The sequence below is a fragment of the Anomaloglossus baeobatrachus genome, chromosome 11, assembly GCF_048569485.1.
Source record: "Anomaloglossus baeobatrachus isolate aAnoBae1 chromosome 11, aAnoBae1.hap1, whole genome shotgun sequence".
Lineage (NCBI taxonomy): Eukaryota > Metazoa > Chordata > Amphibia > Anura > Aromobatidae > Anomaloglossus > Anomaloglossus baeobatrachus.
The window spans coordinates 157,866,182-157,890,055 of NC_134363.1; the positions used below are offsets into that span (position 1 = coordinate 157,866,182).

Consider the following 23,874-nt stretch of genomic DNA (forward strand, 5'->3'; position numbering starts at 1 on the left):
GAAGTATATTTTATTTATGTCATTCATTTTTTTTGAGTCACCAGAATGCTGAAATTTATGACTTTTTTTATTTGTTTGTCTTTTGTCGGAACTGTGTTAGGGCTTGTTTCATGTAGGACTGGCCATAATTTTTATTGATTGGTGCTATCCTGCAGCACATAATATTATTTGAGCAATTATGACATTTCTTTAATTGTTTTATTCACCATACTGGATAAATAAAGGGTCATTTGTATACTATTGTGGTAATACAAGCTATGTGCACCTCTTTATTAGTTTTTGGGGTTTTTTTTAACAAAGAATTTTGTAATAGGAGTTTGTGTTTTTTTTCTGTATATTTTTAAATATTATGTTTACATTTTATTCAGTTCTTCACGTGGTCATGCAGATTGTGATAACGGGATGATATCATCTGCATTAATACTATTATGATGTGATTTTTGGTGGACACGTTAATTGATAGTGTATAACCTATGTTTTTTAGTCTCCAATTCTCCCTGCTGATATTACATTTACTCACTGGTATATATTTAGACACCAGTTCAGCACACAATCCGTGTACATAGCTGAAATATGTGGTTCAGAAAAAAACTACCTATAAACATATATGATTAACCTGACCATAACCGCAATATATAATTAACCAATTGCATCACCTCAAATGGACTATGTATCCAAGCAAAAGTCGACTAACTTATGAAATCCTCAGCATGGCGAATACAATGAGACCAAATAGTGCGCAGCCGTATACTTCCTGCCTAAAAATGAGATTCTGCAAAATGTTTTTGTATCTAGCCAGTTAGACTTTTTGTTGCTGTTGCTAATTTGGTAAAGAGTTTTTGCCAACATTATAACTTGTCATCTAACCACAGGAGTTATACATTGCTAATTAATAAGGATGTATAATAGCATTAAAATTAATCCTTTATTATAGTTAATCTAAAAAGAAGAACACCAGTTCCTCTGATTCATATAACATCAGCTCATAAAGCCCTCACCATGCATATGCGACATGAGTGCCCAGGTAGCTTATAGGCAAATCATGTTGCATGTAGGTAAACATGGTGGTGGCCACTAGGTCAAAACAAATTAACAAACCAACACAATAAACAAAACAAAAAGTGATTATGCCCAGGTCAACGGACAATGGTCCAATTTGATAGAAAAACTAAGCATAAAAAATAAATATACCTAACAGAAAATGTTATCAATTATCACCTGATAATAATCATGGTATCTGACCATTGTCAGTAACACCAACAGGGTCAGCTTAGGGGTCCAACTCTGCAATTTAGATGTGGACCGTCCTTGTTAGGATGGGAGTTTGGGGCGGCAGGTAATTTTGTTATTTTTTGGTCTCCTGGCTGGATAGGGAGAGTGAATGCTGGACTAGCATACTGAACCCAGGAATCTGAAGGAGAGACTGCCTGCCCCTCTTTTTGGAAGGATTTGGTGAGACAATTCCTTTTTATATCCCTTAACATGTGTTACTGACAATGGTCAGATACCATGATTATTATCAGGTGATAATTGATAACATTTTCTGTTAGGTATATTTATTTTTTATGCTTAGTTTTTCTATCAAATTGGACCATTGTCCGTTGACCTGGGCATAATCACTTTTTGTTTTGTTTATTGTGTTGGTTTGTTAATTTGTTTTGACCTAGTGGCCACCACCATGTTTACCTACATGCAACATGATTTGCCTATAAGCTTTTACTGCACTTTTCTATGTCCTGTTGTGTATAAATATGTGACTCTTCAGATTTTGTGTTATACCATGCCTGATGAAGCGACCTGAGTAGTCTCGAAAGCTTGCAATTATTACCATCTTTTCAGTTAGCCATTAAAAGGTATCAACCACTGAGGACTCTCAGTTCTTTTAAACAATTTTTTTTATAAGCTACCTGGGCACTCATGTCGCATATGCATGGTGAGGGTTTATGAGCTGATATATGAATCAGAGGAACTGGTGTTCTTGTTTTTAGATTAACTATAATAAAGGATTAATTTTAATGCTATTATACACACTGTATTGGGATTGCTGTATTACATAATTAATAAGGATCCAACCTCTGAGAAAATGGGACTCTGCAATGCCCAGTGAAAATGGAATATTGGCCGTACACTGTTAAATTTGCCGGTACCATAGACAAAGACTTTAGCAGATAAATGTGCAGTAAATTAGTGTCCTGTTCTTGGAATCAGTGGGGATTTTAGTGTCACAAGTGGGTCACGGCCTGATGGTGACCTTGGGGGGTTGGGGGATCTGGGATCAAAAGTTCACAGCATATAGTTGATCACAGATCCTCTTTAGTATCCTGAGTTGGAATTTATTTAATTCTATCTGGTGCTGAAGGGCTTAATGTTCCTTTCTATCCTGCTGCATTCTAATAGGTAGTTGTAATATGAGTTTCTGTCTCTCACTTCTGCTATGAATACCCACTCCTCACTTCTCTCTATGCCAGCTAAAGCTCATTCTATACTGTCCACGTTGAAGGAACCTGTCTAAGGAGAAGCTGAGGTGTTGCTTCTTTTGCAGCTGAGAGGTTTCTACTGGGAAGCTGTGGAGTGTTATTTGTTCTGGGGGTTTTTGGCACCTGTTTGTCTTGCTGCAGTGGCGAGACTAGCGACTTGCTGGCCAAAGTAAGGCCTCACTAGTCAATGTGAGTTCAGGACCAGTGAGGGCCTAGGCACGTGACGACGCACTGGGGAAGGACCCATCTAGGGTTGTTAGGGAGTGCAGGGATCAACATCACGTGAATGTTAAGAGGTAACCCCGCTCTCCTCTCCCTAACACCAGGGCCTGCTATTGTATTGTTTCCATTGTTTTCCCCTTGTGTTGCGTCGCTCACCAGGAGTCCTGTTGCAGTGATTGGACCCCACAATCAGCAAGTTATCCTCTATCCTGAGGATAGGGCTGGAACCTCTACTGATCCTGAGATCTTCCCATGAGCAGTTCTATAGACAATCGAACAGAGGTGTGACTGTGCAGCATTTTAGAGCCCATTTCTTGTGAATGGTGTAGCCCAGCAATTTCCAAGTTATCGTGGAAAAGTGATAACTTGCAAGTTATTCACTTAAGAACTGCAGGAAGATACTTATCTATCATCTAATACCATTAGGAAAACATCTGATTGGCTTCACATTTATTCTGCAGCCGAACATTGACTCCAAACATCCAGCCAATGTCATCAAGAACTATCTTCAGAGTAAAGAAGAACGAGGAGCCCTGGAGGTGATAATCTGGTCCCCGCAGAGTCCTGGAGGTGATGATCCGGCACCCACAGAGTCCTGGAAGTGATGATCTGGCCCCTGTAGAGCCCTGGAAGTGATGATCCGGCCCCCGCAGAATCCTGGAAGTGATGATCCGTCCCCCACAGAGTCAGGGAGGTGATGATCCGTCCCCCGCAGAGTCCTGGAGGTGATGATCCGGCCCCTGCAGAGCCCTGGAGGTGATGATCCAGCCCCCGCAGAGCCATGGATGTGATGATCCCGCCGCCACGGAGCCCTGGAGGTGATGATCCCGCCCCCACAGAGCCCTTGAGGTGATGATCCGGCCCCTGCAGAGTCCTGGAAGTGATGACCTGGCCCCCACAACCCCATGATCTTATATCCTTGGTGCCATAGACTTGGATTAGCTCATTGGAAGCTCAAAAATTGGAAATAGAGTTTGTTCCTGCAATTTGTGATCATGCTGGAATAAAATGTTCTCCATCCCATTTTGTACCAAGCTATAATCTACATATAACTCGCCATTGATCAATGCATTATAAAACTAATCAGCAGTTTCCAGTAGCAAACATGCACTAAAGTATATTGTTCCTGTATCTGGAACACTTCTGCTTATTATTATGAAATTTAACCTTCAACCCGGAGTTACACTTTAATCTTTTTTTTTTAATGTACAAATAATGTAAATATAATGATATAACCATCATTACACTCCATCATCCAGATAACTGCACATTTTATCGTTAATTTATATTGTAGCTGTTACTGTTTACTATAGTAAATTTTGGCAACGTCCCCAGTCAGAAAAAAAAGCACACAAAACAGAACGGTTAATTTCGCCTGATTTGATTACATGGCCAAAGGTCCAGAACAAAGTCTCTTTTTACTTTCTCTATTTCTACAGTGTTGGTCCTAGGAGTACAAGGCGAGCGATCGGGGGGTACAGCAGTGATGGCACAGGAAACCGAAAATGAGGATTCTGTGGAGCCTGTAGAGAAGAAAGGGGTGAGTGATGATCCGGGGCACCATTACCTCCATATCCATGCCCGATTTTGAGTATTTGCTTGTTCTTATTCTCTTTTAAAATGTTTTCTTACTATGATTATTTGTCTTTTTTAACCAAGTATAAAGAAGAACTCCACACTTATCCAAAAACATATATACAGTTGAAACCAGAGATTTACATACACTCTCTGTAAAGCCACATTTGCATGTTTTTACCTCCGCTCTCTATAAAGACACTTCTGCAAGTTTTTCCCTTCGCTCTCTATACAGACACATCTGCAGGTTTTTCCCTCCGCTCTCTATACAGACACATCTGCAGGTTTTTCCCTCCGCTCTCTATACAGACACTTCTGCATGTTTTTCCCTCCGCGCTCTATAAAGACATATCTGCAGGTTTTTCCCTCTGCTCTCTATAAAGATATTTCTGCATGTTTTCCCCTCCGCTCTCTATATAGACACATCTGCAGGTTTTTCTCACTATCTGACATGAAGTTAGAATAAACCTTTCCCGTTTTAGGTCAATTAGGAACCAAAATTATTTATATTTGCCAAATGCCAGAATAATGTGAGAAAGAGAATGATTTAAGGCATTTGTATTACTTTCTGCAAATGTTACCCTCCATGTCATTAGTATGTGGTGCCATTGGTCTTACACTGTGTGACTTGGGTGAAGCGTTTTGGATCCTTCCACAAGCTTCTCACAATAGTTGGTAGAAATTTGGGCCCATTCCTCCTGACAGAACTGGTGTAACTGAGCCATGTTTGTAGGTCACCTTGCTTGCAGCGGCCTTTTCAGCTTTGCCCATAAATTTCCAATAGAATTGAGATCAGGGCTTTGTGATGGCCACTCCAAAACATTGACTTTGTTATCTTTAAGCCACTTTGTAACCAGTTTGGCTGTATGCTTTGGGTCATTGTCCATCTGGAAGACCCATTTCCACCCAAGCTTTAAGTTTCTGGCTGAAGTCTTAAGATGTTGCTCAGTATTGCCACAATCTTCTTTCCTCATGATGTCATCTATTTTGTGAAGTGCACTAGTCCCTCCTGCAGCAAAACAACCCCACAACATGATGCTGCCACCCACGTGTTTCACAGTTGGGATGGTGTTTTTAGGCTTCAAAGCTTCTCTCTTTTTCCTTCAAATGTAATGATGGTCATTATGGCCAAACAGTTCAATTTTAGTTTCGTCAGACCACAGGACATCTCCAAAAATTAAGGTCTGTGTTCCTGTGTGATATTACAAACATTAATCTGGCTTTTTTATGTTGCTTTCGGAGTAATGGCTTCTTCTTGGCAGAGTGGCCTTTCAGCCCATGTTGATACAGTATTCATTTCACTGTGGATAATGACACAATCTTACCAGCTTCCACCAGCATCTTCACAAGGTCTTTTGCTTTTGTTTTTGGGTTAATATGCACATGTTTTACCAAAGCACGTTCATCTCTGGTGCACAGAACCCTCTCCTTCCTGAACAGTATGATGGCTGGACATTCCCATCCTGTTTGTACTTGCATATAATTGTTTGTACACATGATCGAGGCACCTTTAGGTATTTGGAAATTGCACCCATGGCTGAACCAGACTTGTGCAAGTCCACAATTCTCTTCCTTAGATCTTTTCTGATTTCTTTTGACTTTTCCATGATGCTCCAAAAAAACCCCAGGGTGTTTCAGGTGTGTATTAAAATACATTTACAAGTGTGTTTCTAATTAACTCAGATGTTGCCAATAAACCTATCAGAAGCTTCCAAAGACATGACATCATCAAATGGGTTGTCCCATATTGTTTAAAGACATAGTATTCTTAATGTAGGTTAACTTTTGACTTTGCAGAAAGCAATAAAAATGTCTTAAAACATTCTCTCGCTTTCTCATTATCCTGGCTTTTGGCAAATATACCGTAAATAATTTTAGTTCCTAATTGAAAATGGGAACATTTTATTCTAATTTCATATTGGCTAGTGAGAAAAACATGCAGATGTGTCTTTATAGAGAGCGGATGGAAACTAAGGGTTTCAACTGTAAGTTAGCCTAAAGTGGTCATGATGAATTTGGTAGTTGGGCGCCGCCTGTCCCACTCATCTTCCACCCACTTTTGCAGAACTGGTGTAAAAATGTCAAAAATTGGAAATTTTGGTGCTTTTTCAAGGTGGAGTAAGCCCTTTAATTTCAAGAAAAAGCAGAATAACTAAAAAGTCAAAGCACAAACAATAATTCCATCAGTATATTCCTCAAATTTCAATAGAAGGACAATGGGTTTAATGCTGGACGGTCTTCAGAGAGTAATAAAGGTTTGCGGTTAGGGGGGCGCAAAATATGTGCCTTGTCCCGAGTGCAGGTAAACCCAACTACTTAATTGATACAGACATAGGGAATAAGAAAAAGTAAAGTTGTCAAATTGCAAAAAAAATATGGAATAGATGATGTGCCTGTAATGTTACAATTCCATCTATAACATAATATCCCATAATATTTGTCCCTTTAAAGCAAAACTGCCTCAACATTTTTACAGCTGGAAGTGGTGGAATAGGAGCATGTCCCCGGAAAACTATAGTACGTCTTTTATTTTAGAATTCCGATATGCCAATCCTGAGAAATGTATTGTAGAAGCCATATGGAAATCAAGCTAAAAGTGCACTGTGGGCGTGTATTAGGACGGCTTCTCCCCACCCTCAGTGCACTTCCTGCTTGATTTGCATAAGGCGTCTATGTTGGATTTCTTATGAGTGTCAGTCCACAGGCCTAAAAGGACATATCAAGCATTCTGAAATAATAGGAACTGGGTAGGTGTCATGAAATCTTTGTATGGTTTTTATAGATCGGTGATGACTCATTATTGATGACTCATGCATTATTTTAACACTCTGATTCCTATTCGGTTCTCAGAAGCTGACTTCCGTCCTTCTTCTTGTCACCCTGGTGTCCACCATCGGATCGTCTTTCCAGTACGGATATAATGTGGCTTCAGTAAATTCTCCGGCTCCTGTGAGTACCCGAGATTTTAATATTGTAGGGAAATGTATGACGGGCTCTCCCTGGAATACATAGAATAAGGTTTATGGCACACTTGGAATTACGGGTGATCAGGAAGGCTTCAAACCCATCATTAGATACAAGAGAGCTTGGCACACCAAAAATCAATATAAGGACTTTATCATACAGGCAATCCAAAAAATGTAACGTTTCGACCCCTATATTTGGGTCTTCATCAGACACAATAGATGATTATGAATTTATGTCACTAAACAGGACCCCTGTAGATAACACATGGAGACCACCCATCTATACATGAACCTCAGCGAAAATAGTGGTACTACTCCAATATTTATTAAAATATAATTTTTATTTTACATGATATAAACACATAAAAAACCACTTTACATGAGATAAAATCGATCCTAGCAAAGTGTACACAGAAGGGGTTAACCTCAGGACAAAACTCAATGTAATCTGGTGACATGCAATATTTATGTATACAGGCTTGATGTAAGGATATATATTAATCACTATTTGTATGCATTCATATATAGCAGTGTTAATACCCAATTCCAGAATCAGTGCCCACTTCCCACACTAGCAGCTAGTCATATGGATTAAATCACTTAACCACCATGTATTCTAACACATAATAAGTTCAAGTTCTATTAGTACAATGCATGTACTACTAACCAGTTGAACTGTCCGTCAGTATGGCCCCCAAACGTCCCAACGCGCGTTTCACCTTCTTCCTCAGGGAACGTGTTTTTTATGTGTTTATATCATGTAAAATGAAAATTATATTTTAATAAATATTGGAGTAGTACCACTTTTTTCGCTGAGGTTCACAATAGATTATTGTGTAGGGATGTGCCTTTAAGATGAAGATACTGTCAAAATCACTGTGAGATCTATATATAAATCAGATTTCTGTTCTGTATAGATATAATGGTGCAGTGTAAGAGGTATGCCAAGTTTTCTTGTCTCTCCCTGGAATACCCCTTTAAATGCAGCACCTTATATCTATAGACGGTACATAAGCAGTAGTAGCAAACTTCTTGTTGATCTCAGACGGTACATACTGTATATGTAAGTGGGTCAGGTATGGGCACAATTATATAATAACTACATATAAAACTACCTAGCAACACTGATGGACATTAGGGTAGATTGTATATACATTACACAGACAATAGTATTATTTAGGACACCCTCAGTAGTGTCAGGTTACGCTTATTGGCCCCAATAATAGGTCTCCAAAATGTCCCCCCAACTATCACTGGTCTTCAATAGTATTGGTGTTCTCAAAAAGACCTTTTGAATCCCCCTAAGTTCCTCAGCCAAAGTGCGCCTGTACCCCCTGCACCCACTATAGTTCCACTCCTGGGCATCTTGGACATCCTATAACGGCACCCACTCTTGGTTTTCTACAAGATTTTGGAGGTTTCTGTTGGAAGTTTTGCCCATTCATACAGAAGAGCATTTGTGAGGTCAGACATTGATGTTGGGGAGAGGATGGGCTCACAAGCTCCATTCTAGATCACCCCAAAGATGTTGGATGGGGTTGAGGTCCGGGGTCTGGGCTGCCGGTCATGTTCTTCCCACCAAACTCCCCTACATGTATGGAGCTTGTGCACTGGGGAACAGGAAAGAGGCTTCACCAACTGTTTCTAGAAAGTTGGAAGCTACAATATTGTCTACAATGTCTTGTGCTGGGACTTAAGGGGCCAAGGACGACCTCTGATAACAGCCCAGAGCATTATCCTCCTGTACCAATGGGCACAATGCAGGGGATCACATTCTCCTGGCATTCACCAAATCCAGACTTCTCCATCAGACCCAGATAGAGCAGTGTGACCTGTCACTGCACAGAACATGTCTCATCCAGAGTCCAGTGGTGGTGGCTTTACACAGCTACATCCAACACTCAGCATTGTGTTTGGTGATGTACGTCTGCAGCTGCTTGGCCATGAATCTCCCGGCATGGGGCAATGTTTGTGCTTTAGACCCCTCTATCCAACACTCAGCAATGTGCTTGGTGATGTACGGCTCAACATTGTGTTCGTTGATATATGGCTGCAGCAGCTACTTGGCCATGAAGCTCCCAGCGTGGGGCAGTGTTTGTGCTTCACTGCTGCATCCAACACTCTGCATTGTGCTTAGTGATGTAGGCTCAGCATTGTGCTTGGTGATGTACGGCTCAGCATTGTGCTTGGTGATGTATGGCTCAGCATTGTGCTTGGTGATGTATGGCTCAGCATTGTGCTTGGTGATGTATGGCTCAGCATTGTGCTTGGTGATGTACGGCTCGGCATTGTGCTTGCTGATGTATGGCTCAGCATTGTGCTTGGTGATGTACGGCTCGGCATTGTGCTTGCTGATGTATGGCTCGGCATTGTGCTTGGTGATGTACGGCTCAGCATTGGGCTTGGTGATTTACGGCTCGGCATTGTGCTTGGTGGCGTACGACTCAGCATTGTGCTTGGTGATGTACGGCTCGGCATTGTGCTTGGTGACGTACGGCTCAGCATTGTGCTTGGTGACGTACGGCTCAGCATTGTGCTTGGTGATGTACGGTTCGGCATTGTGCTTGGTGATGTACGGCTCGGCATTGTGCTTGGTGATGTATGGCTCGGCATTGTGCTTGGTGATGTATGGCTCGGCATTGTGCTTGGTGATGTACGGCTCGGCATTGTGCTTGGTGATATACGGCTCAGCATTGTGCTTGGTGATGTACGGCTCTGCATTGTGCTTGGTGATGTATGGCTCAGAATTGTGCTTGGTGATGTACGGCTCGGCATTGTGCTTGGTGATATACGGCTCGGCATTGTGCTTGGTGATGTACGGCTCGGCATTGTGCTTGGTGATGTATGGCTCGGCATTGTGCTTGGTGATGTACGGCTCGGCAGTGTGCTTGGTGATGTACGGCTGGGCATTGTGCTTGGTGATGTACGGCCCAGCATTGTGCCTGGTGATGTACGGCTCGGCATTGTGCTTGGTGATGTACGGCTGGGCATTGTGCTTGGTGATGTTCGGCTCGGCATTGTGCTTGGTGATGTACGGCTGGGCATTGTGCTTGGTGATGTACGGCTGGGCATTGTGCTTGGTGATGTACGGCTCGGCATTGTGCTTGGCGATGTACGGCTTAGCATTGTGCTTGGCGATGTACAGCTCAGCATTGTGCTTGGTGATGTACGGCTCGGCATTGTGCTTGGTGATGTACGGCTCGGCATTGTGCTTGGCGATGTATGGCTCAGCATTGTGCTTGGTGATGTACAGCTCAGCATTGTGCTTGGTGATGTACGGCTCGGCATTGTGCTTGGTGATGTACGGCTCGGCATTGTGCTTGGCGATGTACGGCTCAGCATTGTGCTTGGTGATGTACAGCTCAGCATTGTGCTTGGTGATGTACGGCTCGGCATTGTGCTTGGCGATGTACGGCTCGGACCCCATTGAAAACCTGCTGGGTTTCTGAAACAGCGCCTCTTCTATCTGCAGGCTGTATCTGGTATTGCAGTTATATGCAATATGATAGAGTGTTTGTTAAAATAAAAGACAATTCAATAACCTCTAATCTTTGAATTAGAGCTGAAATATATGTTGAGATGCCTTCTAGTAACAAGACAAGTAACATTTGTGCATTTGCTCTTTAGTTTTCTAAACCACTGCTGAACTTTAAAAAAAAAAAACAAAAAACAATTCTGAAAATTATTTTTTTCTATAAAAGAAGTCCACATTGTCAAAAGTAGAAAATATTGTAAAATTTCTAATCACCAACTGCATTTGTTGATTAGGAATGATTTATAACGGCTGTTGACATTTATTGACCAGATCATCACAGTAACGGGCCGAGTTTTCATCACTTTTGGGCAGAAAGTTTGGCTTTTCCAAGATGCTGCACTGTCTCCTGTCCCTGATGACAAATAACCAGAACAATGTCGCCCTCTAGAGGATATTGAGAGAATAGCCATTCCTATATGTATTCACACGTCTTTTTACTTTTTTTTGTTTTTCAGTTTATGCAAAACTTCTACAATGAAACTTATCTTGACCGGTATGGCTCCCGGCTGAGTAAAGACCTAGAGACCATACTCTGGTCCCTCACGGTCTCTTTATATCCACTTGGCGGATTCTTCGGGTCTTTATTGGTGGGTCCTATGGTCAACAAAATCGGCAGGTGATTAGTAGAATTTTTAATTATTTCTTTATGCCGCTGTTGGTTCATCCAGATTTTGGAGAAGGGTCACATGAATATTTTGTAAGATATACTGTAAATTTGGGTAAATAGTAGGCAGCCAATAAGATGAGGACTAAACCTATAATACAGAACTGGGCTAAAGTGCGGCCCATTGTCTATCCCATTGTCTGTCAGTAGTTGGGAAAAACTATGAATCATTCTCTATGTGGGGGCATCATAATGTGTGGGGTGTTGAGGGGGCATCATAATGTGTTGGGTTGACTGCAGTGGCCTTATACCGTGTGTGGGGGACTGTCAAGGCATTAGTCTGTATGACATGGGGTTGTGGCGATATACATGTTGGGGAGCTGTGGGGACATTATAATATGTGTGAGGGACTGTGGTGGCCATTATGCTGTGAGTGTGAGGGGCTATGGAGGCCATCCTACTGTGTCATAATAATGTGTGTGGCAGATTGTGGAGCCATCATACTATGTAGTGGGCTGTGGTGGGCCATCATACTGTGTGGTGGGCTGTGGGGGCCATTATACTGTGTCTGGGGGACTCTGGGGGTCAGCATAATGTATGTAGCAGATTGTGGATTCATCATACTATGTAGTGGGCTGTGGTGGGCCATCATACTGTGTGGTGGGCTGTGGGGGCCATCATACTGTGTCAGGAGGACTCTGGGGGTCAGCATAATGTATGTAGCAGATTGTGGAGTCATCATACTATGTGGGGGCCACCATATTGTGTCTGGGACACTCTGGGAGTGGATTGTGGAGCCATCATATTATGTGAGGATCATCATACTGTGTGTGGGGGACTCTGAGGTCATCATAATGTGTGTGGTGGACTGTGGAGCCGTCATACTATGTTGGGGCCTGTAGGGGTCATCATACTGTGTCTGTGGGACTCTGGGGTCATCATAATGTATCTGGTGGACTATGTAGCAGTCATACAATGTGGGGGCTTGTGGGGACCATCATACTGTGTCTGGGGAACTTTGAGGATGATCATAATGTATGTGGTAGATTGTGGAGCCATCATACTATGTGGGGGCCTGTGGGGGCCATCATACTGTGTGTGGGGAGCTATCATACTTTGTGGGAGGCTGTTGGTGCATCATACTTTGTTGAGGCCATTGAGGGCTATCATATTGTGTGGGGGGGGGCTGTCTGGACATCATACTTAAGGGGGAACTGATAAATTACAAGGGCTGAATCATGGGAACATAATATTTATAAATGTTATAGAAAGCCGCAAATTATTTGGTTTTAGTTACCTGCTACAGATAAGAATAGTGGTTACAAGCACCCCTATTGTAACATGTGTTAACAGTATTAAGTGATACAAGTAATGAGCAGAATTCTGTCGGTTCTCCCCTCTACAACAGCCACGGTTTCTCATGTGGCCCTTTGGGAAAATGAGTTGGCCACCCCTGCCATAATAAAAACATGAAAATCACAGCACTCCAATTTCAAGTGGAAAAATTATCATTTATCCTTCCATATAATACCCTTGTGCTACTGGGGTGGATATCATTCTGTTTTGTTTCTTTTTTTCCCAAGTATATACAATGGATGAATGGATGGATCGATGGACGGACAGATGCATGGACGGACAGATGCATGGACGGACAGATGCATGGACGGACAGATGCATGGACGGACAGATGCATGGACGGACAGATGCATGGACGGACAGATGGATGGACGGACCGATGGATGGATGGACAGACGGATGGACGGACAGATGGATGGATGGACGGACAGATGGATAGATGGACGGACAGACGGATGGACGGACAGATGGATAGATGGATGGATGGACGGACAGATGGATGGATGGACAGACAGATGGATGGATGGATGGACGGATGGATGGACGGACAGATGGATGGACGGACAGATGCATGGACGGACAGATGCATGGACGGACAGATGGATGGATGGACAGACGGATGGACGGACAGATGGATGGATGGATGGATGGACAGATGGATGGACGGACGGACGGACAGATGGATGGATGGATGGACAGACAGATGGACGGACAGATGGATGGATGGACGGACAGACGGATGGATGGACGGACAGATGGATGGATGGACAGATGGATGGATGGACGGACAGATGGATGGACGGACAGATGGATGGTCGGACAGATGGATGGTCGGACGGATGGATGGTCGGACGGATGGATGGTCGGACGGATGGATGGTCGGACGGATGGATGGATGGATGGATGGATGGATGGACGGACGGACGGACGGATGGATGGACGGACGGATGGACGGACGGACGGATGGACGGACGGACGGATGGATGGATGGATGGACGGACGGATGGATGGATGGACGGACGGATGGATGGATGGACGGACGGATGGATGGATGGATGGACGGATGGATGGATGGACGGATGGATGGATGGATGGACGGACGGATGGATGGACGGACAGATGGATGGATGGACGGACAGATGGATGGACGGACAGATGGATGGACGGACAGATAAATGGACGGATAGATGTAGGATTGGATAGATGGAGGATTGGATAGATGGAGGATTGGATAGATGAATGGATGGATAGATGGATGGATGGATGGACGGACAGATGGAGATCGATAGATTGATGGATGAACAGATGCATGGACGGATGCATGGACAGATGGATGGATGATAGATAGATGGAGGGATGGATGGATGCATGGATGGATGAATGGAAGGATGGATTGATGAATGGAGGCAAGGATGGATAGATGGAGGAATGGACGGCTACATGGACGGATGGAGGGATGGATGGATTATTATGTACACCCCTATGTACTATTATGTACACCCCTATGTACTATTATGTACACTCATTTCACATGTAAAGTGCCATGGAATTGATGGCGCTATAATAATAAATAATAATAATAATAATAATGGATAGATGGAGTGATAGATGGATGCATGAACGGGTGGATAGATGGACGGACCAATGGATGGATGATGATCTGCTAGGTAAGTCAGTCTGTACAGGGTATGTAAACATTTCTTCTGTCTTCCTCAGAAAAGGCACTCTGCTCGTGAACAACATCTTCTCCATTGTTCCGGCTGTGTTAATGGGAACCAGTGTCCTGTCCAAGTCTTTTGAAGTCATCATTGCCAGCCGCTTAGTAATCGGCATCTGTGCTGGTAAGACTTTTCTGACATAAAATAACTATGTAAGCCTATATTATCAGGTGAAGAGGATCTATCACCAGATTTCACGTTCCATCACTACCATACCTGATGTGCTTCTTATATCACAGGTCTGTCCTCCAATGTTGTCCCAATGTACCTTGGTGAGATGTCCCCGAAAAATCTCCGCGGGGCCATTGGTGTGATGCCTCAGCTATTGATCACTATCGGTATCCTTATGGCACAGATATTTGGAATCCGCATCATTCTTGGAAATTCAGATGGTGAGAAATGTAACAAATCGGACACGTTTACTGCTGTTTCCTTATTGTATCGTGATAGTTACATTATTGCACTTTATATCATGTGTATAGGAGCAGATTTGCGCTTGTGAATTTGTCGGTTGCTCAAATAATCCTGTGCTATTCTGCGGCAGGTTGGCCCATTCTGCTTGCACTGACAGGAATCCCTGCCGTGATGCAGCTGATACTTCTGCCCTTCTTCCCTGAAAGTCCAAGATACACATTGCTGCAAAAAGGCAACGAGGGTGAAGCCAAGAAGGGTGAGCGTTATATACTGCCAGTGCTGTAGACAATAACAAAGCCTGAGAAAATCGGGGGATATTTTACGCTGGACCTTGGGAGGGTGAGAAAAGCACACTTTGTTTTTTACAACTTCGTCTGGAGACAGGGGTTTAAAGCCCCTATGACAGCTTATAAAGCATGTCTGGTGAGTCAACTGAGACAATCTATATGGTCAGAACGTGGCTCCAAAATAAGTTCTGTCATTTATCCAGGAAGCAGCGTCCTTGAGTTCCACTACCATATATACGGCGGCATGCAAAAGTTTGGGCATGCACTGCTCTTCCTTAGCGACATCTTCCAGTTCTGTGAGATTCCTGGCTCGTCTTGCATGCACTGCTCTTCCTTAGCAACATGATTCCTGGCTCGTCTTGCATGCACTGCTCTTCCTTAGCGACATCTTACATTTCTGTTAGATTCCTGGCTCATCTTGCATGCTCTGCTCTTTTGAGGTCTAGCCTCCGATTTTCAATGATGTTCAGATCAGTGGACTGTGAGGGCCATTGTAAAACCTTCAGTTTGCGCCTTTTGATGTCGTCTATTGTGGATTTTGACATGTCTTTAGGATCATTATCCATTTGTAGAAGCCATCATCTTTTCTCCTCTTTTCAGCTTTTTTACAGCTGCTGTTATGTTTGCATCCAGAATTTGCTGAAATATCATTGAATCCATTCTTCCCACTACATGTGATATATTGCCTCAGCTATTAGCTGCAACACAACCCCAATGCATGATTGATACACCCCCATGCTTAATGGTTGGCGAGATATTCTTTTCCTGAAATTCTGCGCTCTTTTTTCTCCACACATACCTTTGATCATTGTGACCAAAGAGTTTTATTTTAACCTCATCAGTCCAAAAGACTTGTTTCCAAAATGCATCAGGCTTGTTTAGATGTTCTTTTGCAGACGCCTGACACTGAATTTTATGGTGAGGATGCAGGAGAGGTTTTCTTCTGATGACTCTTCCATGAAGGCTATATTTGTGCATATGTCTCTGAACAGTAGAACAATGTACCACAACTCCAGAGTCTGCTAAGTCTTCCTGAAGGTCTTTTGCAGTCATGCAGGGTTTCTGATTTGCCTCTCTAGCAATCCTAAGAGCATCGCTCACATAAATGTTGCTGTAAAAAAGATGAAATGGAAAAGAAGATGGCTTCTACTAATGGATAATGATAGTAAACACACGTCAAAATCCACAATAGATTACCTCAAAAGGTGCTATCTGAAGGTTTACAATGACCCTCAAAGTCCCCTGATCTGAACATCATTGAAAATCTGTGGCTAGAACTCAAAAGAGCAGTGCACGCAAGACGAGTCAGGGATCTCACAGAACTGGAAGACGAGCCAGGAATCTCATAGAACTGGAAGACTTTACAAGGAAGAGCAGTGCATGAAAGATGAGCTAGGGATCTCACAGAACTGTAAGGCTATGTGTCCACGTGTGTGCGCTCTGCGCAGCAGTGTAACGTCACTGCATGTGCGCTTCAGAGCGCAGCTGAAAAGCTCCATTCTGAAGCTTCGATGACTGCCGATTTCATGCGCTCTGGATGCAGACCCTCCCATAGACAGAGCGGGGGCTTCATGCAAAGCGCACAAAAGAAGTGACATGTCACTTCTTAGAACGCAGCGATTTGTCAGCAGCCGAATCGCTGCGTTCTAATACGCCACGTGGGCATGGATTAGGCACAATCTTCATAGATTGTGCTGGGGACGCAGGACGCATGCAGTTACGCTGCGGTGCAGATCGCAGCGTAACTGCATGAAAATGTGCCACGTGGGCACATAGCCTAAGACAAGCCAGGAATCTCACAGAACTGGAAGACGTTTCCAAGGAAGAATTGATGAAAATCCCTCAACAAGAAGTCAAAGATTGTTGGCTGGCTACATTAAGGATTTACAAGCTGTGATACTTTTCAAAAGGCAGTGCTACTAGGTACTAACCATGCAGGGTGCCCAAACTTTTGCATCAACCCATTTTCTTTTTTGAAAAATGTAAAAGATGAATTTTTTTTTTACCTAAATAACAAAGGAAATCTTTAACTTTATGCCTTTAGAGACAATTTCATCTTCAACTTGCTTAACTCTTCACAATAACAGTAATTTTGACCAGGGATGTCCTAACTTTTGCATGCTACTGCACAGGACTAATGATTGATAGGGCTTAGGACATGCACATATCATGGATCTTTGAAGTTGATTTGTATTTTCCTAATCCAAGCTCTGCAGCGTTTGAGAGCCTGTGATGACGTTGATAACGAAATAAAAGAAATGTATCAAGAAGACCAATCGGAGATAGCAGAAGGACGTCTGTCAGTCGGGAACCTGTGCACTTTCCGTCCACTCCGCTGGCAGCTAATCTCTATCATCATCATGAACATGGGACAGCAGTTGTCAGGGATAAATGCGGTGAGCTGGGTTTGCAGTGGCTTTTAGCGTTTCATGTAATTTATTTATCCCCCAATCCCCTCCTGGCGGAAAAAAACACATATACAAAATACATTGAATACATTTTCCATATTATTCCTCTAAAACACTGTTAAAGTACATCAGTCAGTGGAACTCACAATACAAACTGTATACAGTAATACAGTAATAGAGCTCTTGAACCTGAAGAGATTGGTGTGCTTACTTTGATAGTGAACATCAAAACGAATTTTGAATGTCATGAAATTCTCATTTTAATACCCACCAGAAAAAATTCTGTGATAGCAAGTTGTAAAATTCATAATACATCTCATAATTATCCAAGAGCGAGAATCTAACACTCAAACCTCCACATGCAGCTAAGGCTGGAATGAGGAGGATGGCAAATTTATGACTAAGTACAGATAAGTACCATGTAAACAAAAGTCTAGAGAAAATTAAATGCTTTGTTGCATCTTATAGAGATTATGAATTGAGATTCTATGAACAACGTTGATATAAAAGATAGGAATTAAAAATTATAACTTTCCTAATGAAATTGCGAACGCGAAACACCATTTTTCTTCAATGGGCGATGGCTGGGGCCTAGCCAAATTGATCTTAGCCATATACATGATACTAGCAATGTCATGTTTCCTATCTATGAACAGGCAAAATCAGGATAGGAAAGATGATGGTAATATCTCCCACCTGCAACCTTCCGGAGCTGAGATATCCCAGAAGCTATGATTTCATCATTTTATGGGAACTGGAGCACATGCCACAAACAGCCTCCATATGAGGTCACCAAAGGGATGTTAATAAAAGGTACACAACATATTTTTTTCTTTGTGTAATGCTAAGAGGATACATTATGATGTACTCACTTGGGTATGTACACAGCTTTTTCTTAAACTCTACCCACAAGTGTTTGATAGGTTAAGGTTTGGGGACTGCAGGGGCCAATCCAGCTCCTCTACGTCATTGTCATTGAACCATTTCTTTGCCAATCTCATTTTATGCTTCTGGTCATTGTCCTGCTGGAACATTATGTCATCCTTTCTATACCCATAGTACTCAAGTGTTATGATCCGGAACCGTGGAAGACCACCATAAATCATTGGTAAAAGGTGACAAGAGCATTGGCAACTAATCTGGTCACCATCCCCTTACTAACCATCAACACTAGAAGTAGCCGAGGGGTGAACTAACATCCTGTGCACCGCGAACCCAGCTGGAGAACTAGCTATCCTAAAGGAAGGAAAGATGAATAACTCTCTGCCTCAGAAAATAGATAAAGAATAGCAAGCCCCCCACATTCAAAGACTGCAGTGATATAGGAAAACAAAATACACAGATAGATGATAGGATTAGCAAAAGGTGAGGCCCCCACTGACTAAAATAGGAAAGGACAGGAAAGGGGCTGATGGTGGCCAGAGAAAAACCCTGCAAAATTCCAAATTCCTGATAGTACAAAAAGGCCCTCAGATCGCATGAGCTGCACTCTGTCCTATACCAGGCGCTCTTGTCATACCAATGAACAGAAAACAAGAATCATTACAAATTCAAAAAGCCACAAACACATGGACTTAATGGAGCTATACTCCAAACATAACTGCAGAGAGTTTCCCAGCTAAGCAACTAAGAGAGAAAATCCCTGCATGCAAATAAACTGAAAACAACCACAACAAATGACAAACTCAGATAAGAGTAAAAGAACCAAACAACAAATAAAGAGCAAAGCACTTATCTGGGGTAGATGTTGTGTGGAGCAGAATGAAGCAGGCTGGTGAACAAAGAACAACTGACATCCGGCATAGCCTGCTATCAGACCAGGATTTAAATAAGCAGAGAGTTAGCAATGGAAACGCCCATTGCTCAACACACATGGTCTATGTCCAAACCATTCCTGGCCACAAGAGGGAGCCTCCCAGCAGCCAAAGCATAACTGACATTCACAACACTCGAGTGTACTAAGTCGTCTTGTAGAATACTCACATATATAGCTTGGCAGTGAGATCACCATCAACCCTGGTCAAGTATCCAACGCCTTTGGCTGTGAAACAACCACATATCATCAGGCTTCCTCTACCGATCTTGACAGTTCCTTCAATTTCACAATCAGTTATCCCCTTTTTCCCTTGTTTCTTCCATACCCATTTTCTCCCATCAGAGTCTAGTTTATTCCCTTTCATCTCATTGCTCCAAGTAACCCGTTTCCAATCTTCTACTGTCCACATTTTTTTACTTTTTTGCAAACTCGAGACGACGTGTTTTATGACGTCATTGTAGTTAAGGCTTCTGCACTTTTTTCGGGCCACCATTCTAGGCTTGTGTAACGTGCATTGCACAGTGCTCCCATGGATGTCTGTGATCTGATAGACCTTGTGATGAGCCGACTTTTTGACTCTGATATATTTTGCCTGGACGTACACCTCTTGTCTTTTGAATGGTTGCACAGACTTCATTTCAAATTCTTCCACCTGTCATGGCCTCACATGATGCAGTTTGGCCATTTTCTTGGCCTAGAGACCATCAATGAGCTGGATGATGCTGTTTCTCTTTTCTTGGGAAATATTCTTCATGGCTTCTCCCGGATTTTAACCAGTGACCTTTCGCTAGGGAGTCAACCTATAACACACTGAGCTATTAGGGAATGTGAGAACAGGTTGTAATTTGTAGTATACAGGAACAAAAAGATTTTTCAAATACCAGGAGCAAAATAGTAACAATGCAGTGACCAGACAAGAATCTGCATAACAAATCATATGCTAAATAGTTGCATTCAAATTTATGTATGAGATAGCCAAGATGATTGTCTATAAAATGAAGGTCGTCTCACGCACAAAGCTGCAATGGATGGTGAGATATGGAGCCTGGAAGTCAAAGGTTCAAAACATTGTTACTCTTTTGCTTGTCAGTGTAGTTTTGATAGACAGAATTCTGGGCAGTGTAAGAAGTACATTGTACAGTAATATTATTTGCCTTCCATATGGGTTTCAGAGGAACTATATGAAAAGTAAAGTGTTCACCTATGGATAAAATTAAAATAGGCACATCAATTCTGTAGGATAACACCTATAGAATTGCTGCAAATTAACAGTTTAGCACAGAGAGGCTCAACCCTGCTAATCAATTAATTCCTCAACACTTTATAGACATTATATAGAACGCACTGTGGAATCACTATGTCTTTGGAGAACCCGGAGGAAACCCACGCAAACACGGAGAGAACATACAAACTCCTTGCAGATGTTGTCCTTGGTGGGATGTGAACCCAGGACCCCAACCACTGAGCCACCGTGCCGCCCATATATATACTGCATATTCTTAATGTCTTACATATCCTTACTATAATGTTTTCTGACTTCATATTGTACAGGTTTATTACTACGCAGATACAATATACGCACAAGCCGGAGTGCCAGATGAGACCGTTCAATATGTAACGGTGGCCACAGGATCGGTCAACGTTCTCATGACTTTGGCCGCGGTGAGTCCAATATTTAGAGAATTACTGATCAGAGGTGAGCACAATATCAGGTCAAGGGTTTACAGATCTAATATTTGGGAAAACAATGGTTTTACTTCATTTTCATCTGCTTTGGATTTGTGTTAATGATGTTGCCCCGTGAAGATAGATCTTGTCCATCTACCTGATTACTGAATAAGGATATGATATGGGGAGGGGACTCCCTTATAGGCCTGAGTGAAGAGCTGCTCTCTAAGGGTATGTGCATAAGACATCATTTTCAGGTGGAGAGAGAAAAAAGCACCAAAAAGAAGGAACATATGCACAGGAACGCCTTGTGCACATGCACCATTTTTTGCACTTCTACCTTCAGTGATTGGTCCATTCTTTTGGTGACTTCTGCTTGGAACCATCCACTATGTTATATAGGGAATAAAAAATGACGTCCAAAATGACATCAGAAAAGATGGTTCCGACGTTGTACCTGAAGTGTCTGCTACTTCAAAAATGATGCAAGTACGCTCCATTATTTAAGATACGCCATGTGCACATACTCTAGGAGTGGCTCTTATCCTGGCTGACTGGATCCACTTTTGTATTTCATGATCAGATGAATAGCCTCCATGTCCCCCGCAGTGGAAACATTGCTCTCCCTGTCCAAAATAACTTTTCTCTAATAAGGAACTAGGTGGATCAACAATTAGACAAACCCTTAAAATACACTGTGTGTAGAATTATTAGGCAAATCAGTATTTTGGTCACATGATGCTTTGTATACATGTCGTCCTACTCCAAGCTGTATAGGCTGAGAGCCAACTACCAATTAAGTAAATCAGGTGATGTGCATCTCTGTAATGAGGAGGGTGCGGTGTAATGACACCAACACCCTATATAAGGGGTGCTTAATTATTAGGCAACTTCCTTTCCTTTGGCAAAATGGGTCAGAAGAAAAACTTGACAGGCTCTGAAAAGTCCAAAATTGTGAGATGTCTTGCAGAGGGATGCAACAGTCTTGAAATTGCCAAACATTTGAAGCGTGATCACCGAACAATCAAGCATTTCATGTCAAATAGCCAACAGGGTCGCAAGAAGCGTGTTGGGCAAAAAGGCGCAAAATAACTGCCCATGAGTTGAGGAAAATCAAGTGTGAAGCTGCCAAGATGCCATTTGCCACCAGTTTGGCCATATTTCATAGCTGCAACATTACTGGAGTATCAAAAAGCACAAGGTGTGCCATACTCAGGGACATGGCCAAGGTAAGGAAGGCTGAAAAACAACCACTTTTGAAAAAGAAACAAGATAAAACGTCAAGACTGGGCCAAGAAATATCTTAAAACTGATTTTTCAAAGGTTTCATGCACTGATGAAATGAGAGTGACTCTAGACGGGCCAGATGGATGGGCCAGAGGCTGGATCAGTAAAGGGCAGAGAGCTCCACTCCGACTCAGACGCCAGCAAGGTGGAGGTGGGTACTGGTATGGGCTGGTATCATTAAAGTTGAGCTTGTGGGACCTTTTCGGGTTGAGGATGGAGTGAAGCTCAACTCTCAGACCTACTGCCAGTTTCTGGAAGACAACTTCTTCAAGCAGTGGTACAGGAAGAAGTTGGTATTGTTCAAAAAAAGCATGATTTTCATGCAAAACAATGCTCCATCACATGCATCCAACTACTTCACAGCGTGGCTGGCCAGTAAAGGCCTAAAAGATGAAAAAAATAATGACATGGCCCCCTTGTTCACCTGATCTGAACCCCATAGAGAACCTGTGGTCCCTCATAAAATGTGAGATCTACAGGGAGGGAAAACAGTACACCTCTCGGAGCAGTGTCTAGAGCAGGGGTCAGGAACCTTTTTGGCTAAGATAGCCGTAAACGCCACATATTTTGAAATATAATTCCGCGAGAGCCGTACAATATGTTTAAAGGGCCATTGACAGATCAATCGCTCCAATGTTCACTTAGTACAGCAAGGAATGCTCCTCCCTGCTGTATAAAGCCACAACTGGACTGAAACAATGGTAATTAGCAGTAAAAAAATCAAATAAATAACTTACATTGTGAACTTGCGATGCATGACATCAGTCCAGCAGTCTGGCTTCTTCTTTTTCCTGCGCATGACTGGAAGCTGGCATTCTTCCCACCTGATGTTGAGAGAATGCCAGCTTTGAGGCATTCGCAGAAGAGAGAAGCTGGAATATTGGACATGTCACACAACGCATTGTCAGTTATGTCAATTATCTATTTTATTATTTTACAGCGAATTATTGTTTAGGTCCAGCGGTGGCTTAGTGCAGCAGAGAGGAACACTCCTTTGTGTACTAAGCGACCGCTGGAGCAATTGTATCTGTCAGTGGCCCTTTTAAAAGTGTTGGTCTTACAGAAAATGAACAAAAAAGAGAGGCTCAGACCCTGGAGATACACACACAAGCCATACACAGCACTCAACATGCCGTATACACAGTACATAAGGAGAAGAAAAAAAGCTCTGCAGGTAAACATATGCACACCAGGAATTAGATATACCAATAAACCTCACAATATGAAACTTTATTAAGTGCCAAACACAACAAACACAGCACACACTCACACACCATATACACAGCACACACTCACACGCGCCGAATACACAGCACACGCACGCGCCGAATACACAGCACACGCACGCGCCGTATACACAGCACACGCACGCGCCGTATACACAGCACACGCACGCGCCGTATACACAGCACACGCACGCGCCGTATACACAGCACACATACACACCATATACACAGCACACACTCACACGCCGAATACACAGCACACGCACGCGCCGAATACACAGCACACGCACGCGCCGTATACACAGCACACGCACG

General features: G+C 42.8%; 1 protein-coding gene across 1 annotated transcript in view; it reads left to right on the top strand.

The window, feature by feature from the left end:
- LOC142256623 (solute carrier family 2, facilitated glucose transporter member 5-like) overlaps nucleotides 1-23,874 on the top strand; it is a 46,889-nt gene that overhangs the window by 6,833 nt on the left and 16,182 nt on the right. Inside the window, exons 2-9 of the mRNA XM_075328404.1 lie at nucleotides 4,139-4,239; nucleotides 7,125-7,223; nucleotides 11,231-11,391; nucleotides 14,452-14,576; nucleotides 14,693-14,845; nucleotides 14,998-15,123; nucleotides 17,363-17,550; nucleotides 20,930-21,040. Of these exons, the coding sequence (XP_075184519.1) occupies nucleotides 4,186-4,239; nucleotides 7,125-7,223; nucleotides 11,231-11,391; nucleotides 14,452-14,576; nucleotides 14,693-14,845; nucleotides 14,998-15,123; nucleotides 17,363-17,550; nucleotides 20,930-21,040 (1,017 nt within the window). The 5' untranslated portion in view covers nucleotides 4,139-4,185. The remainder of the gene's footprint in view (nucleotides 1-4,138; nucleotides 4,240-7,124; nucleotides 7,224-11,230; nucleotides 11,392-14,451; nucleotides 14,577-14,692; nucleotides 14,846-14,997; nucleotides 15,124-17,362; nucleotides 17,551-20,929; nucleotides 21,041-23,874) is intronic.